This window comes from Rattus norvegicus, chromosome 5, assembly GCF_036323735.1.
Source record: "Rattus norvegicus strain BN/NHsdMcwi chromosome 5, GRCr8, whole genome shotgun sequence".
Taxonomy (NCBI): Eukaryota; Metazoa; Chordata; class Mammalia; order Rodentia; family Muridae; genus Rattus; species Rattus norvegicus.
Window position 1 is genome coordinate 163,859,892 of NC_086023.1, and position 16,122 is coordinate 163,876,013.

Below are 16,122 nucleotides of genomic sequence, written 5' to 3' on the forward strand. Positions count from 1 at the left end.
TCAAGCCCCAAATAGGCTGGATTTACTGAAAACATTTATTACAACAAAATGTCAGCGCTGTGTGACCGAGTTGATTTGGGCTTGACCAAAGTTGTATAGGGCAGGGGACCTACTCGTGGGACTGGGGACCTGACTGCCCGCTAAGGGCTTAGGTCTTCCCAGGAGCCAAAGCTGAGTATCTTCCTCCTATTACTAGTGTCTTCCTCCGGTAGAGTTCTGGCAGGGGCGGGGTTCTTGGCTGTCCTGTGGCTGACGATGATGCTGCTGTTGGTGACACGGGGACCATACCAGCCTTTCCAGAACTGTGTGTCCTTGCCCCCATGTTGAAAAAGGATGTGACGGACGCCAGGAGGGTAATTGGAGAAGGTGTGGGAGATCTGGGGAGGGGAGAGGAAGAGACCGTTGAAACTTGCCGTGAGGAGGACAGCCTGGTACTGCACAACAGTTTCCCCCCTGTGCCTTAGGACCCGGCCTGGGAAGAGTGAATGGTGAGACAGGCAGTCAGGGCCTCACCTCTTGCCAGCTGGCGTCATTCCACTGTTCGATGGTCACAGGCGGAGGCTCAAAGGAGGCTAGGACAATGTAGTCGGCAGAGGCCAGCTGTACCCGGAGGTGATAGGTACAGCCGCAGTCTGCTCGTGGGGCAAACCTGCGGAGGATAGAGAAGCCAAGCACAAAACCAAAATGAGGACAGTTGGAGTGAGGACTGGCAGGGGGACGAGGCAGAGAGGGGATGGGGTTGACCTGTGACTCTTAGGGTGGCTCTTACCGAGGCACTGTGAGGGAGAGCGAACCCTTGCTGGGGGTTCTCTCTTGACAAGAGGGAAGACAGGTTGGGGACATAGACCACTTACCAGTCTTTAACCACAATGTCCGGCCGAACGGTGTCCAGCAGCTTTTCAGAGTAGCCCTCGGCTTTGAGGTCCACCATCTGGGACTTGAGGCACATCCTGGGGGCAGAGGACAGGCTCGTGTTGCCAGCATGCTAAACAGAGAACCCTTCCTTGCCAGGCAGATGGCTCAAGGCACCCAGGTGACTCGCAGGACAGATCCTGGCTGGAGCTCCTTGGGTCTGTCTTGTGCCTGACGTTAAGTTCAGTGAGCTCCTGTCACCTGAAACCCAAAATGACTGCTCCTGGACCCCTCCTTGAGCTTCCAGAGGCCCCCACTTATTCCATTAGCTGGCAGAGTCTCCCAGACTCTTTGCCCTCAGCACAGCCACCCCCCCCCCATCATCACTTACCCATAAGAGGTGACAAAATACTTCTTGACCTTGGTGTCAGGAAAGCTTGTGCCGTGGTCCCCAGGGAGGCTCTCCACCTTCCACTCATCTCCCCCATTGGAGTCTATCCGCCATGATCTCAGGTTCTCTGGGGAAAGCGGAAGCTCAGGTGAGATCCCCTTGTACTCTGCCAGCAGCTTAGCCCTGAGGTATACACTTGAAACTTTGAGGCCTTTCTGGTCCTGGGAGACTTTAGGGGTGGTGAGATTTTTTTTTTTTTTTTGACTAGGGCTTATTTGGGCTCAGATTTCCAGGGTTGTGGTTACCAAACGATTAATCAGTTTGCTTCTGTGGTGTATAAGGCAGCCAAGTTTCGCACACAACCAGTCTAAGAGCATGATCTCATATTGCCATAGGCCTGTGATGGAGCAGACCTTATGGGTGATGGGAGTTCTTCCTAACATGGCCTCTTACCTGCCACTGGCTTTTCCAGCTTCAGAGGGGAAGAGGCCCTGATTAACGGTGACCCAGATTCTAAGGGCCAAAGGAATCTACTGTTCCCACATGATCAGATGCCCTTTTCCTGGGCAAATGCCAAGAGGGCACGTTGCTGTCCCCTGGGCTGGTGGCTGCAGGAGTCCTGTGGTATGAGGGACCTACAGGAACAGGGTCAGATCTAGGGGTTCACCCCCCACTTCAGAGCATAGAGGACCTAGAAAAATGCTAGTGTGGCTTAATGGTGGCCCAGAACCATCACCAGGAGAACTGCCAGTCCCCTCACTACCCCCCACCCCCCCCGCCAAGAGCCCACACTATTTTCATTTGTTCTCGGAAGCTCCCCAATAAAGAACCAAAGGAATAAGAGAATTCCAGGAGCTGGGCTAGCATGAGCTAAAGCCATGGGAGATTTGGGCAAGGCTAGGCTAGCCAAAGTCAAGCTTCATGGTAGTTCTGTAAAAATGCCCTGAGATGAGCCGGCGGCCTGGCTGGGCAGCTTCTGAGTGGAATCTAGGGCAGGTAGGGAGATCAAGTATCTGAGGCACTGCCTGTGGGTCCTCTGACTGGCCTGAACCTTGGCAGGACGGCCCTCGGTGGATGACTGTCCTGAGTGCTAAGCCACGTCACAAACCTCAGGGTACTCTGATGCAGAGACAGCCACTTACGGTCCGTCTTCCAGAATCACAGTGAGGAGAGAAGGAGAAGATGGCAGACATCTGAAGCAAAGACAGGACCCTGGTTTTTGTTTTGTTTTTTTAGTCAGGGTCTCATTATGGCTATCCTGGAACTCACTCTGTAGACCAGGCTGGATTTGAACTCAGAGATCCACTCGCCTCTGCCTCCCAAATGCTGGGATTAGAGGTGTGAGTTGCTATACCCAGCTCAGACAAGGCTTCCCAATGGCCACTGAGGTGAATGGAGTATAGATACTGGACAAGAGAGAAAAAGCAACAAAGAGGACAGAATTATGGGGAAAAAACAGCCTCAGGCCAAGACTGCTGTGCTCCCAATCCTTCCTCTGTAAATGGAGGCTGAGCTGTTACACCTGTGGAGCCCCGGAAAGTCCCTGGACAGACAGCAGGAAGCCTGCGAAGAGCCACAGAGGACAGGTGCCCTGCCAGGTGGTACACTGGGTCCATTAGACCTTTACACTGTAGCAAAGGACAAAGGCTCTGAAAAGTGTCACTCAGTTGGTGACTGAGGGGAAGCCGTCATTGATGAGGTGTCAGCCCAGTCGGTGAAGATGGCTAGGCAGGTCAAGTGCTGGTTATCAAGCTGGACAACCCGAATTGGATTCCCAGGACTCAGTGATGGAAGGAGAGAACCAACTCCAGCAAGCTGAAGTGCTTAAGTCCCCATCCCCCAACCAGGCATACAAAACAATTTAACCGATGAAGAATCCAGGCAGGTCCGAGACCCAAAGAACAGGGAACCAAAGTGTAGGACGTTTTAGGGACATGGGGACATTGTACTCAGAGTGGAAAAGCAAGCGCCGAGGCCCTGAGGGTCAGGGAAGTGGAGAACAGGCTCCCAGGGCTCACCCCTGGCCCACCTTCGGCACACGGGTTCCGAAGGAGGTTCCTTTGCAGACTGCACAGGATATAGAAGATCTTCCAGTCATCCACAGGCTCGTCCCGGTCTTTGGTGACAAAGCCCTCTCGAAGGCTCTTGCGCTTCCAGAGGGTCATCACATCGATGAGGTCTCGCCAGAGGCTGCAGACCAGGCGGCAGTTGCGCAGCAGCTGTGGGGCCGGGACGTGGGTGAACAGTTCCAGTAGAATGTTCTCCGGCAGCTCGTTGATGTTGACCATGATGGCAGTGGAGCTATGTTCCAGGGCCTGGAGGTGATAGGGAGGAGGAGGGCCTGAGCGGAGGGCCTGAAACAGCAGACTCCTCCACTCCCGTCAGGTTCTGAATCACGGTAGGCAGGCAGGTCCACCCCTGACCGGAAACCCTGCCAGGAAGCACTTACAGGTTGGGGGTGGGGCGTGGTCCTTGGAATCTGCAGGGGCTGTTCTACGTGTTTGGAAAGAATACTGTAAATAATGTGTGAGGCGGGGCAGTGCGTGCTCCGAGCCCTAAGGAGCCTAAAGCAGGAAGACTGTTTGGGCTACTAGGTCGGGTCAGCCTAGGTTGGTTTTTGAAAACCACAAGAACAAAATTTAAGCTTTTAAAAGTTCTTGGCAATGCTAGCAATGGAACTTAAGGCCTCGTTTATCTTGGGCAAGCACTCTGCCTCTAAACTGTGCCCCAGGACTTTTAGTCAAAGCCCTTAGGGTAGAGGTGGGTGCCCCAACTGGGAAAGCCAAGGGTGGAAACTTGCTTGAGCCCAGCGGTTCTAGGCCAGTGTGGGCAGCAGAGTGGCACCACAGCCTCTCAGAAAAACAAACAAACATACAAAACAGAAACACACACACACACACACACACAAACAAAGGACAAGAATTTTAAAGACGACCTCTCCCCCCCCCACACACACTGAAAAACAATTATAAGCCACGTGTGGTGGCCTCATTGCTTGTAAACCAGCATTGGGAGGTGGGGGAAAAAGTGGATGGAGTTTTTTCTAAGTCAGCCTGGGCTACAGGAAACTGTCTCAAGATCCACCCCTCACTCACAAAGTGCTTTGTTTTGGAGCCAGCTGGCCCTGTGACCTGGAAAGAGTCAGGACCACTGGGTTGTCTCTAAGTTCTGGGTGTCTAGCCCTGCTATGACATCACGGCAGTAAAAACATCCTTTCAAGGTTCACCTCACTGAGCCAGAGATGTTGCTTTGAGCAGGGGTGAATAGGGGTGCTTGGCTGTCTGCAAGCTCCAGGCTATCTCGGGGAATAGCCCCAGGCCAGAGGTGGGACACTGTTGTCACTCAAAGAACACACCTGCCTAAGCCTGTGGAAAACTCTGAATTTTCAGAGGCTTCCCTGGTCTTGTGAGGGCTGGGGTCTCAGAATACAGGAGAGTGGATACACTCTGGAGGCCCTCCTTGTGGTCTGGAGGCACCGGACTCGAGAGCACAGGGAAGGAAAGGGATCACAAGGGATCTGCTTAAATGCTTAGATAGGGAGGGCAGAGTCTTCCAAATGCTTACCGTTTTGTTTTTTGTTTTTTGTTTTAAAAACGTCTTGTGTCGAAATATAAAATGATAATAAATTAAAAAAAAAAAAACAGTCCCAGATAATCGGTGGAAAGTTTGAAATTTTTGGCCCAGCCTAATCAATTTAGCCCCTGTCTCAAAATAAAAAGTAAAAGTAAATAGGGTTGGGAACGATGCTGCTTCGCGGGCGCTGCGTACTTCCAGACAAGGGGAGGAAGGAAAGCAGGAACACCTCCCCCTCAAACTATGCGCATTGAAAAGATGTCAGCAACTCGTGAAAGCTTCCTACACCAATGAGTCACTGGGCCCCGAGTGGGGGGGTCTCTCCCTGCGGTGGCCCTGATGGCATTCCACTCCAGTGACACTCTCCCCCACAACCAAGCCACCTTGCAAGAGAGACTACAGTGGCCCTGCTGTGCCTTACTGGGAAAATCCACACCAGGGTGCGGCCGGGTCACGAGCGAACGACCTACCCTAACGCTTGAAGCCCTGTGCCTCAAGGAGAAGCCGGTGTCGCCACCGTCCGGGGCCCTCGCGTACCTACAGCAGGCCCGGCGACCCCGCGTCCCGGCACCGGACTCGAGAGCACCAGCCGCGCCCCGCCCGAGTCTCCCCACGAGCGCGTGACCTGCGCCCGGCTCCCGGCCCCGCCAGCCACCGCGGTCCCCGCTACCCCAGCGGCCGCGACCTGGGCACCCGGTGGCCTCGGCTATCCTCGGCCTTGGGCCTGGACCTTGGCTACGCGATCCTCTGTCGCCTCGCCCCGCCCCGTCCTGCCCATCCTCCCACTGGCGTCACGCACCGACCTTCCGCGTCAGTGCGAAGATGGTGGGCTCTGAGCCCTCGAATCACCTCTCGCCAAGCTGCTACAGCCCGGGCTCCACCGGCCGGGTTTCTTGGGCTTCCGTCTCCCCCTCCAGGCGACAAGCGGCTCAGCAGCCTGCTGCCACACCGGGCCTGCCTCCTTCTCCGGTGAAGGAAGCGCTAACAGGAAGCTAGTCCCTACCAGACAGTCGACTTAATCTGCCCCAGCCAGTAGGAGGGCAGAGTTGTACCTTTTGGCTTTTTGTTTGTTTACTTGTTTTTTGGTGTTCGTTTTGTTTGTTTTTTGAGACTAGGTCTTTCTATTTAGTCTTGGCTGTCCTGGAGCTCACTCTGTAGACCAGGCTGGCCTTGAACACACAGAGATCCATCAGCCTCTGCCTCCTGAGTGCTGGGATTAAATGCCTGAGACACAACCTGGTGTCCAGCTTCTTTCTGGGTTTCTCTGAGGAGAAAAACCTTTTCTGGTCCTAGTGAAAATTAATTAATTAGTTAATTAAATAATTAATTCAGACATTTATCAAGTGCAAGCCCAGGTCAGCTCAAGGGAAGTTCAGTAATTCTGGTCAAGGCAGGTGACTGTGAGCTTTGGCCCATCCTAGCTTACCCGGTCTATTTTTTTTTTTTTTCCGGAGCTGAGAACCGAACCCAGGGCCTTGCGCTTTCTAGGCAAGCGCTCTATCACTGAGCTAAATCCCCAACCCTACCCGGTCTATTTTTGAGTGAGATAATTAACTTTGACAAGTATTGAGCACCTGTTGTGTGCTGAGCTCAACCAGAAATCCGTCAGGTTCTGGGCAAGTCGAGAGTGGAGCCTGGCACAGCCCCCTTGGATTGTACTTCAGGGCGAGAGGGCTTTAGCGCTGAGGGCCTCTGCCTGAAATGGTCAACCCCTCTTTATAGCAGGGACAACAACCACACCCCTGCCTTTCTACGGCCAGGCAATTTTGTCCACAAATCGACCCTTCCCTCCAAAGCCACAGGCACAGGGAGGCTGGAAACATTTTATTTGGCTGTGTAACAGGAGGGGTGAGGTGGTGCTGGGGGCAAGGGGTAGTGTGTGGATTGAAGCTCCTACAGATGGGGCTGGGATATCTCCAAGCCACAGAGAACTTGGCCAGGTCCTTCTGCTGTTTCCCCATCCCAGCTCTCAGAGTCCAGGTCCATCCTGCCTCTCATCCTGAGTCCTCTGGGGAGTCCTGCGCTCATTGGTACACACTTTGACTCTGGGGCTTTGCTGATGACAAGGACAGTCTGATCCTACCTATCTGGTACCAGGCCTGACTTGAAGGCCAAACAGCAGCCAACAACCAGGCTAAGGATTGGCCAGCAGGGCCTTCTCCCGGACCTGCCTTATGGCGTCTACATCATTAAAGGCAGTCCCCAAACCTGTCAGATATGCTGTCTGTCCCTGCTCTGAGGCTCCTTAAGGAGAACAAGGAGAGGGGTCAGGGGTAGAAACAGGTCTAAGCAAGCATACGAGCCGGGGAACCTCTCTCTGAGAAGGAAGGAAACCTCTTTTATCTGCCCAACCTCAGGCACTGTGCCCCTTAGAGGGGCGGCTCTGCTGGAGGGCTAGGGAGAAGGGTGGCCCAGACATTAGAAGCTCCACACAGAGGCAGCTGGGGGCGAAGACTAACAATGAGGTCTGGGAGTGACTGACTTCCACCTCCCCTTCCCATGCTTGGCCCTTTCTGACTGTTTACCAATTAGGGCTCCGAGGACTGGGGCTCAGGAGGCATCAGGGCAGCGGAGGCCCGATGATGACGCTGCTGTTGGTGACTCTCGGGCCGTACCAGCCGGCCCAGTAGTGGGTGTCCACGCCTCCGTGCTGAAACCAGATGTAGCGGACGCCGGGCGGATAGTTGGAGAATGTGTGTGAGACCTGAGGGGGGCAGACAGAGAGGAGCAGTCAGGGCCTACGAAGTAGGCCTATAGGTCTATCTCCAAACACAAAGCCAGGGGGACGAGAGAGACGACTCCATGTCTAGGAGGACCTGGGTTCCATTCCCAGCACCCACAGGGCAGCTTACAACCATCTATAACTCCAGTTCCAGGAGAGCCAAAGCCCCCTTCTGGCCCTCTAGGCCCACAGAAAAAAACATGTATACACATAAAATAAAAATAAATCTTTTGAGAGGAGGAGAAAAACGGAGCAAAGCTGGGGGAGGAGATTCGAGAGTGTTTGTGTAGCATGCTGGAAGCCCTAGGTTTCATTCCCAGAAGCAAGATGGTGCAAGCCTTTAATTCTTACACTCAGGAGGTAAAGGCCAGGGATCAGAAGTTCAAGGTTGGGGAGGCGGGGTGGGTGGTTGGGTAGGAGAAAGGGGATAACATTTTAAATGTAAATAAAAAATAAAAAAAAAAACCAGTAACACAAAAGGCACATACACACAGCCCTGTGTTCAATCCTCAGCACCACATAAACAAGGCATGGGTTAGAGGCAGGAGGAGCATGAGCTCATGATGTCCTCTGCTATGTAGCAAGCTGGGGACCAGCCTGGGCTACGTGAGACCCCGTATCAGAAGAAAATTGAAACAAAAATAAAAACTAAATTAAATAAAGAACCACGTTACTCGGCCTAGATTCAACTGACATTTGCATCAGAGTTTGACCCAGTGATACTTCTTTTAATAAAGTTTGGGGGGAACAGGGCTCACTTGTTGTCTGAAGCTGATTTCTCCGCAGCAGCAGCAGCACAGCTGAGAGGCTAGTCCTGTGACCGGAAGTTTGGAACTGTCTGTGTGTTTATGCATGTGAGTGCAATACCCATTTCTTCCAGAAGATGGCGGTCCAGGAGTTGGAGTTGCCTGGTCCAAATGTTTTATTTATTTCTTTGCTTATTTCTTTAAATTTATTTTATGTGGATGAGTACGCTATCACTTTCTTCAGACACACCAGAAGGCACCAAATCCCATTACAGATGTTTGTGAACCACCATGTGGTTGCTGGAAATTGAACTCAGGACCTCTAGGAAGAGCAGCCAGTGCTCTTAACCGCTGAGCCACCTCTCCAGCCCAGGAGTTTATTTTTAACACCAGGTGTCAGTAGCCTAGATAGGCCTGGGATGTACTGCAAAACTCAAGCTGGCTAGGTATGGTGACACATGCCTTTAATCCCAGCACCCAGGAGGCAGAGGCAGGAGGATCTCTGTGAGTTCTAGGTCTGCCTGGTCTATATAATGAGTTCCAAAGCATCCATGACTACACGAAGGCATTCTGTCTCAAGACAACAACAAAACTGTTGCCGTTGGTGGTGGTACTCTAGCACTCGGGAGACAGAGGCAGGCAGATCTCTGGAGTTTGAGGCTAGCCTGGTCTACAAAATGAGATCTAGGATGGCTAGGGCGACATAGAGAAACCCTGCATTGAAAAACAGAAAAAGCCCAAACCAACCAACCGACCGACCGACGAACCCAACCAACTTCAAACTGATTTAGAATGTACAGTGATACTCTTGCCCCAGACTCTCCTTTTTTATTTATTTATTATATACAGAGTGTTCTGCATATATATCTGCAGGTCAGAAGAGGGCACCCGACCTCATTACAGATGGTTGTAAACCACCATGTGGTTGCTGGGAATTGAACTCAGGACCTCTGGAAGAGCAGTCAGTGCTCTTAACCGCTGAGCCATCTCTCCAGCCCGCTGCCCCGAACTCTGAAGTACTAATAGTGCGTGCAGGCTTCAGTCACCACAACAGGTTTTGTATCTGGCCCCAGTGGTAAAACACTTGCTTAGCCTGTGTCCTGAGATCTTAGACTTGGTATCTAATCCCATCAAATAAAGAGGAGAAAGACAGCAAGGAGGACCATGGTGTAGATAACACAGCTGCTTCTCAACTGATGGTGGGCAGGTCCAGACAGACCCACCATATGCTGAAATCCAGCTAAATTGAAAATTTGGTAAAACCCACACAACCTATTAGAAAACCATTCTGCTGGGCAGTGGCACACGCCTTTAATCCCAGCGCTCAGGAGGCTGAGGCAGACGGATCTCTGAGTTCTGAGACTGAGGCCAGCCTGATGTACAGAGCTGAGTTCCAGAACAGCCAGAGCTACATAGAGAAACTTTCTCTCAAGAACGAAAGGAAGGGAGGAAGGAAGGAAGGGAGGAAGGAAGGAAGGGAGGAAGGAAGAAAGAAAGAAAGAAAGAAAGAAAGAAAGAAAGAAAGAAAGAAAGAAAGAAGTTTAAAATAAAGTTTAAATGGAGCAGGGAAGCTCTGGAGTGATGGCTCAGTGGTTAAGAGCACTGATTGCTCTTGCAGAGGACCAGGGTTCAATTCCCAGCACCTCACAAGTCAGCTCATAACCTTCTGTAACTCCAGTTTCATGGGCTCTGATGCCCTCTTCTGGTCTCCTTAGTCATTACATGAAAGTGGTCCACATACATTCAGGCAAACCACCCATCCACATAAAATACAAATAAATAAATCATAAAAATATGTTGGGGACTCTTTGAAGAAATGATAGATATTAATTATTAGGAGCAGTCACATGTGCTGAATATTCTCTCTCTCTACCCTCTCCCCACCGCCTCTCTCTCTCAGATGGGGTTTTAGGTGACACATGTTCTGGAAATTGCTTTTTAAATCATCTATTTACTTTATGTATATGAGTACATTATTTCTGTCTTCAGACACACCAGAAGAGGGCATCAGATCCCATTACAGATGGTTGTGAGCCACCATGTGGTTGCTGGGATTTGAACTCAGGACCTATGGAAGAGCAGTCAGTGCTCTTAACCACTGAGCCATCTCTCCAGCCTCCTGCATTTACTTCTTACGTGTTGCAATTACAGGCATGAACCGCCATACATGGCCCTGACCATTTATTTTAAATAAATTCAACTAATCAGTCGACTAATTAATGTTCTGGTTTTTTTTTTCTTTTCTTTTTTTCGGAGCTGGGGATCGAACCCAGGGCCTTGCGATTGCTAGGCAAGCGCTCTACCGCTGAGCTAAATCCCCAACCCCAATGTTCTGGTTTTTTGAGACAGAGTTTCTCTGTGTAGCCCCGCTGTCCTAGAACTTGCTATACACCAGGCTGGCTTTGAACTCAGAAGTCCACCTGCCTCTGCCTTGACAGTGCTGGCATTAAAGGTGTGCACCACCACCCAGACACACCAGAAGAGGGCAAGGACCCTGTCGTTGATCGTTTTTATTTTATTTCTCAGTGATTCTGGAGTTGAGCCAGCACATGCTAGGCAGATACTTGGCTACTGAATGTTATCTTCAGCCCTCTTTTTTACCGTTTCTAATTTTGAGACAGGGTCTCCCTAAGTTCCAGGACTTTACCCATTGCTGCCTCAGTTTTCCCCACACTGGGCACTTCTGGTTGCGTGTGTGTGTGTGTGTGTGTGTGTGTGTGTGTGTGTGTGTTTAATTTTAATTTTAGATCTCATTTTATTTTACTTGTAGGAATGTTTTTTCATGTATGTATATGAATATATACACGTATGTATATGCATGTGCCCAGCATGTATGTATATGTGCTATGCGTGTGTCTGGTACCTGCAAAGGACTGAAGTGGGGATTTGAATCCCTTGGAACTGGAGCTACAGATGGTTGTGAGCCACCATGTGGGTGGTAGGATTTGAACCTGACTCTTCTGCAAGAGCAAAAGTATTGTGAACCACTGAGGGCATGTCTTTAGGCCCAACTGTTTATTCACTCAGTTCTCCATGGAGACACCCTTTCTGGAGTTTGTTTTTGGGTTCAGGCCTCTCCCTGCCTCCCACCTCCAGTGTCTGAGCTGGACGCTTACCCCTATTCTCCTACTAAAGCAAGTGAGGCCGAGCGGCAGAGAGCCAGGAGTGAGATGTCAGAGTTTGGCTTGCACACAGGTCCCTGTGGGGGTCCTTGTCCACATACCTCCCTCCACTTGGCATCGCTTTTCTGCTGGATCATCACTGGGTCCGGCTGGAAGGTTCCCAGTGGTGCGTGAGCTGACGACAGGAGTTGGACGCACAGCTGGTACTTGGACCCGCAGTCCGGCCTGGCTGCAAACCTGCAGATGGGAGAAGGAAGCGCCATGAAGACCTGGGAGATGGGGGGTAGGGCAGGGGTGGGGCGCCTGGGCGGCAGGCCCCCCCCAGACCCTCCCCCCAGCACTCACCAGTCCTTGACCTCGATGTCCGGTCGGGTGGTGTCCATCAGTTCCTCCCAATACCCTTCAGCCTTGAGGTCCACCACCTGGGACTTGAGGCAGGTGCTGGGTGAGGAGGGAGGAGGGGGCTGGAGTTCAGCACTGGACCCCGATGTTAAGATGCCGGCTCCCCCCGCCCTAAGGCCCTAGATCTTACTAATAGGAAGTCACGAAGTATTTCTTGACCTGGTCATTGGGGAATTCCTTCCGCTGGTCCTTGGAGAGATCCTCCACCTTCCATTCATCTCCTCCATTCACATCCAGGCTCCAGAACTCAAAGCCCTCTGGGGGGAGAGCAGAGTCTACCATGCACGAGGCCCCCCGGTACACCTTCTCCAAACACCCCTTCCTCCTGCCCAGAGCTGGGACTTCCAAGCTGCTCTCCAGCCTGTGTATTGTCATTGTAGGTGGTACACTGGGTGGTTCCTGTGTGCCTTGGGTGTAAGTAAGAGACTCCCACTGAGAATTCTTGATGACTGGACTCTCTCTCTCTAATGGAGAGTACTGAATCTCATTCAACTCCAACAGCAATGGGCTGTGTGGCTATAGGCACGTTACTTTCCTCCTCTGAGCCTTGATCCCTTTGCCAGCTACAGTCACACGTAGAGGTTAAATTGTGGTTGCACACACCTGCCATCCCAGCAGGCTGAGGCAGGAGGATTGCTGTGAGTTCGAGGTCAGTCTGGGCCACAGAGTGAGTACCAGGTCAGATGGGGCAAGATAGCAAGACCCTGTCTCAAAACAAGAACAAAAACAAAAACCAAGGCAGGCAGATGCGTCATAAGGCAGATGCTCTGGCCCCTAAGCCTGATGACCTGTGGTAAGTATCTGAGGATCCCACATGGTGGAAGGAGAAACCTGACCCTCACAAGTTGTCCTCTGACTTCCCCAGGTGAACAGTAACATGCACAGCTCCCTCACCACACAACCTAACACATAAGTAAATGTCAAAAGAAAAGGTTCCGGGTAGCTTTCTGCAGAGTGCTGTCACAGCTTAGGTTTGGGGCTACGCCCTGCCTCTATCATATAGTCCTTTATTTCTGTCTTTATAATCCTTTACAAACATAAAACTCAGCTGGGCATGGTGGCACGTTCCTTGATCCCAGCACTTGGGAGGCAGAGAAAGGTGGGTCTTTATGAGCTAAAGGTCAGCTTGGTCTATGTCACGAGTTCCAGGACAGTCAGAGCTACCTTTCCTGTAATAATAGAGAGATGCTGTGTCGGCCCCCTTACCGAACAAAGCTAATCAAACCGTAAAACTTTTCTCAATATGTTGGCTTGGTTTGGCTGTAGTCTGTACAGCAGCATGCCTGGGGTGGGGAAGGGGTGGGGTCAAAGGACACAGCCAGGCAGCTGGATGCTCTGGGCTGCCTGGACTAAGGTCCTCACCATTTTTCTTGATGTTTGATCATGCAACAGAAAACACGTTTCTTCCTACTGTGGCTCATGCTCAGGTCACAGCATGACCTGTAGGGTATCCGGACGACTAGAAGAAGACATGGTTTTTTGTTTTTGTTTTTGTTTGTTTGTTTGTTTGTTTTTGTTTTTTGCTTTTAAATTCATTTTTTAAAAAGATTTATTTGTTTTATGTAAGTTTATGGTCGCTGTCTTCAGACACACCAGAAAAGGGCGTAGGATCCCATTACAAATGGTTGTGAGCCACCATGTGGTTGCTGGGAATTGAACTCAGGACCTCTGGAAGAGCAGTCAGTGCTCTTCACCACTGAGCCATCTCTCCAGCCCCCAAACACCTGTTCTTGAACCATAATGCTAAGGAAACTTCATCACTCCTTCATCCATAGGCAAGACCCCTTCTGGAATACTCTGTAGGTCTAACCTGGGGGGGGGGTGTCTGTGAGGAATGTGGCTTCAATTAGTGTCTTTGGCACAATTTGTTTCAGCCGGCCTCATTTCTTTTCCTGGGGAGGATTTTAGGAGAGGAGCCTCAAACACATGATCCTCCTGCCTCAGTCTCCCGAGTGGTGGGGTTACAGGTATTAGCACAACTACCAACTGAGAAGTAATTGGCTTGCCTTGAGACAGAGTCAAGTAGCCCAGACTGGTCTCTGACGGATGGCCTTGAACTCCCTATCCTCTCGTGTCTACTTCCCACACAAGTGCTGGGATTACAGGTGTGTGCCCTCAGACCCGGCATAGAAATAATCTACAATAGATAGTACTCTTGACTTCAGTCTGCCCATTTGAAAAGAGTAGTACCTGCGTCTAAGAATTCTTGTGGGTGGAATGAAGGCCGTAATGTAAAGGGCTCACAGCCAGTGTTTAGGGCACACACTGTGGTCATCTAACAGAGCCTGTGTCCTGTTGAGGCATACGCTCTGTACCCACCTTCGGCACAAGGGTTGTGAAGGAGGTTCCTCTGGAGGCTACGCAGGAAATAGAAGATCTTCCAGTCAGCCACGGGCTGGTCCCAGTCCTCGGTGATGAAGCCCTCCTGAAGGCACTTGCGCTTCCAGAGTGTGACCAGGTCAATGAGGTCTCTCCAGAGGCTGCAGACTGGTCGGCAGCGCAGCAGTAGCTGGCGAGCCGGGATGTGGGTGAACAGTTCCAGCAGAATGTTCTCCGGCAGCTCGTTGATGTTGCCTACAGCCATGGTGTCGGTTCCTAGCCTGTTCCTGCAGGTATGGGAGAGCTGTGCCATACACCCAGCCTTCTCCCTAGCCAGTGAGTGGCAACCCCAGCACCCAGGGATAGAGCGATTCCCAATTCAGCGGCCACTGACTTTCTCCAGAATTCCTGTGCTGTTCTGACCTTCAGTTACCACAGTTAAACAAGGGCCGGGTATGGTACTTCCCTTCAGGGTCACCGCCAGCTCAAGGCTCCTGGGCTGGGGAGCTGCTTAATAAACGGAAAAAAAAATCTGGTTTCCCTCCAACGGGGGCACCCAAGAACAGCATCTAAGGAAGCCCAGGGAGCTTCCCAAGGTCACACTAACAGGAGAGAAGGGGAGGCAGCCCCAGCCCTCACTGAATGTAGAGCCAGCCATTTTCAGTCTTTTAAGGGGGGGGGGGTGACACAATGAAAAGCCTTGTGAGCACTCCAGCTTGCTACTCTTCATTTCCTCCCATCCCCCACATGGGGGAATGGGGAGAGGCGATGATCGGAGGTTATCACTGGCCCTCAGGACCGGTCACGGAGTACAAAAGACTCAGTGACGTTCTCAAGATCGCAGAGAATATGACCTGTTTACCTGAGCCTGAGGAAAGATGTGCGAGTGGAAAAGAGCCTTCCTATCTCCCTCCCGCAACCCCGCCCAGGGCCCCTGCCGTCTCTCATTTATGCGTGGCCCTAAAACGGGCCGCCCTGCTCAAGACCAGATTCAGATCTCTGAGCACCGAAGGCGTCCATAGCCCAGTTCTTCGGAGCCTCACAGTACAATGAGTGGGGGCAAAGCCTGAGGCCTGGGCCTTAAAGGCGCTGAAGCACTTAGGATCGCTAAGCGCGCGCGCCCCTCCTCCCCTCTAGGTCTCTGCCTACCGCGTCTCAGTCCCCACGCAGGGTGCTCCCCCTCCCGCAGTCACCTCCGATCCGCCGCGCTGAGTGATCCTGCCAGACCGTGGGGCTGTGCGGCCCGAGCTTGCGTGGCCCGGAATGCAGACCTGCCTACTACACCCTAAACCTCTCGCTGCTGGGGCCCTCACTGCTCCCCTCCTGCTGTCACCTGCTCCTTGCAATGTGCCGCGTTGGAGAACAGCACCTAAGGCACAGTCCCGCCCACTACTCATCAGACCCCGCCCTAACCATAATCCCACAACACTGGCCCCTCTCCCTCTCCATTCTCCTTGTCACCCACGTTTGGTCGCGCTGCGCCATACCCTTGGTTCACAGGAGTGAGCCATCCGGGTCAATGGAGGGCGGGGGTGAGACCCGCCCACTGTTTGTCTGACCACGCCCCTCTCCCCACCCCCATTTTCTCTGTCACCGGCGTTTGGTCCCGCTGCCCTGGCAAGGTTGGGTCTTGGAACGGCGCTTTTCTGCCAGTGTTGGCTCAGGATGCGGCCCCTCCCACTGCCCTCAAGACTCCTCCCACCATTCCTCCAGGCCCCGCCTCACCCGCGCACTCTTGGGACTCGCCCCCACCACAGCGTAGGAAAATTACCTGAGGGGGGGGGATGGTTCCGATACCCCCAACTCCACTGGGCTCGGCGCCCACACCCTCTGTTCCCTAACAGTCCGACCCCCGATGTCCTCTTGCAGTCATTCTCTAGGCACACTTGGAGCCCACCCATTCTGTAGGTGTCCCTGCCCCTCTCCGGTCCCCGGCTTCTCCCGGAAGCAGCACCTTGGACTACGGGGGGTGCAGGGCTCCCGGCCCTTAGCCGG

General features: G+C 52.3%; 2 protein-coding genes across 17 annotated transcripts; both read right to left on the bottom strand.

Annotated features, from left to right (window-relative positions):
• Nucleotides 1-17: 17 nt before the first annotated feature.
• Fbxo6 (F-box protein 6) lies at nucleotides 18-5,802 on the bottom strand. Of its 6 annotated transcripts, none has more exons than XM_006239374.5 (6): nucleotides 5,620-5,802; nucleotides 3,273-3,558; nucleotides 1,244-1,370; nucleotides 855-950; nucleotides 514-649; nucleotides 18-377 (listed from the first exon to the last, which is right to left on the bottom strand). In XM_006239374.5, exons 2-6 carry the CDS (start codon nucleotides 3,529-3,531, stop codon nucleotides 141-143), a joined length of 855 nt encoding a protein of 284 aa, XP_006239436.1. In that variant the 5' UTR covers nucleotides 3,532-3,558; nucleotides 5,620-5,802; the 3' UTR covers nucleotides 18-140. The 6 variants fall into 6 exon arrangements, with proteins under 6 accessions (XP_006239436.1, XP_006239437.1, XP_006239434.1 ...); XM_006239375.5 differs by having other exon boundaries at nucleotides 5,616-5,782; XM_006239372.5 differs by lacking the exon at nucleotides 5,620-5,802 and adding an exon at nucleotides 5,287-5,616.
• An 823-nt stretch (nucleotides 5,803-6,625) lies between these two features.
• On the bottom strand, nucleotides 6,626-16,037 carry Fbxo44 (F-box protein 44). 11 transcript variants are annotated; one of them, XM_063288301.1, is made up of 6 exons: nucleotides 15,593-15,727; nucleotides 14,128-14,414; nucleotides 11,939-12,065; nucleotides 11,752-11,847; nucleotides 11,508-11,643; nucleotides 6,626-7,520 (listed from the first exon to the last, which is right to left on the bottom strand). In XM_063288301.1, the coding sequence occupies exons 1-6, from the start codon at nucleotides 15,610-15,612 to the stop codon at nucleotides 7,377-7,379; spliced, it is 810 nt and encodes a 269-aa protein (XP_063144371.1). In that variant the 5' UTR covers nucleotides 15,613-15,727; the 3' UTR covers nucleotides 6,626-7,376. The 11 variants fall into 11 exon arrangements, 10 of the variants coding, with proteins under 10 accessions (XP_063144371.1, XP_006239457.1, XP_006239454.1 ...); XM_006239395.5 differs by having other exon boundaries at nucleotides 15,615-15,643; XM_006239392.3 differs by lacking the exon at nucleotides 15,593-15,727 and adding an exon at nucleotides 15,277-15,561.
• Nucleotides 16,038-16,122: the final 85 nt, after the last annotated feature.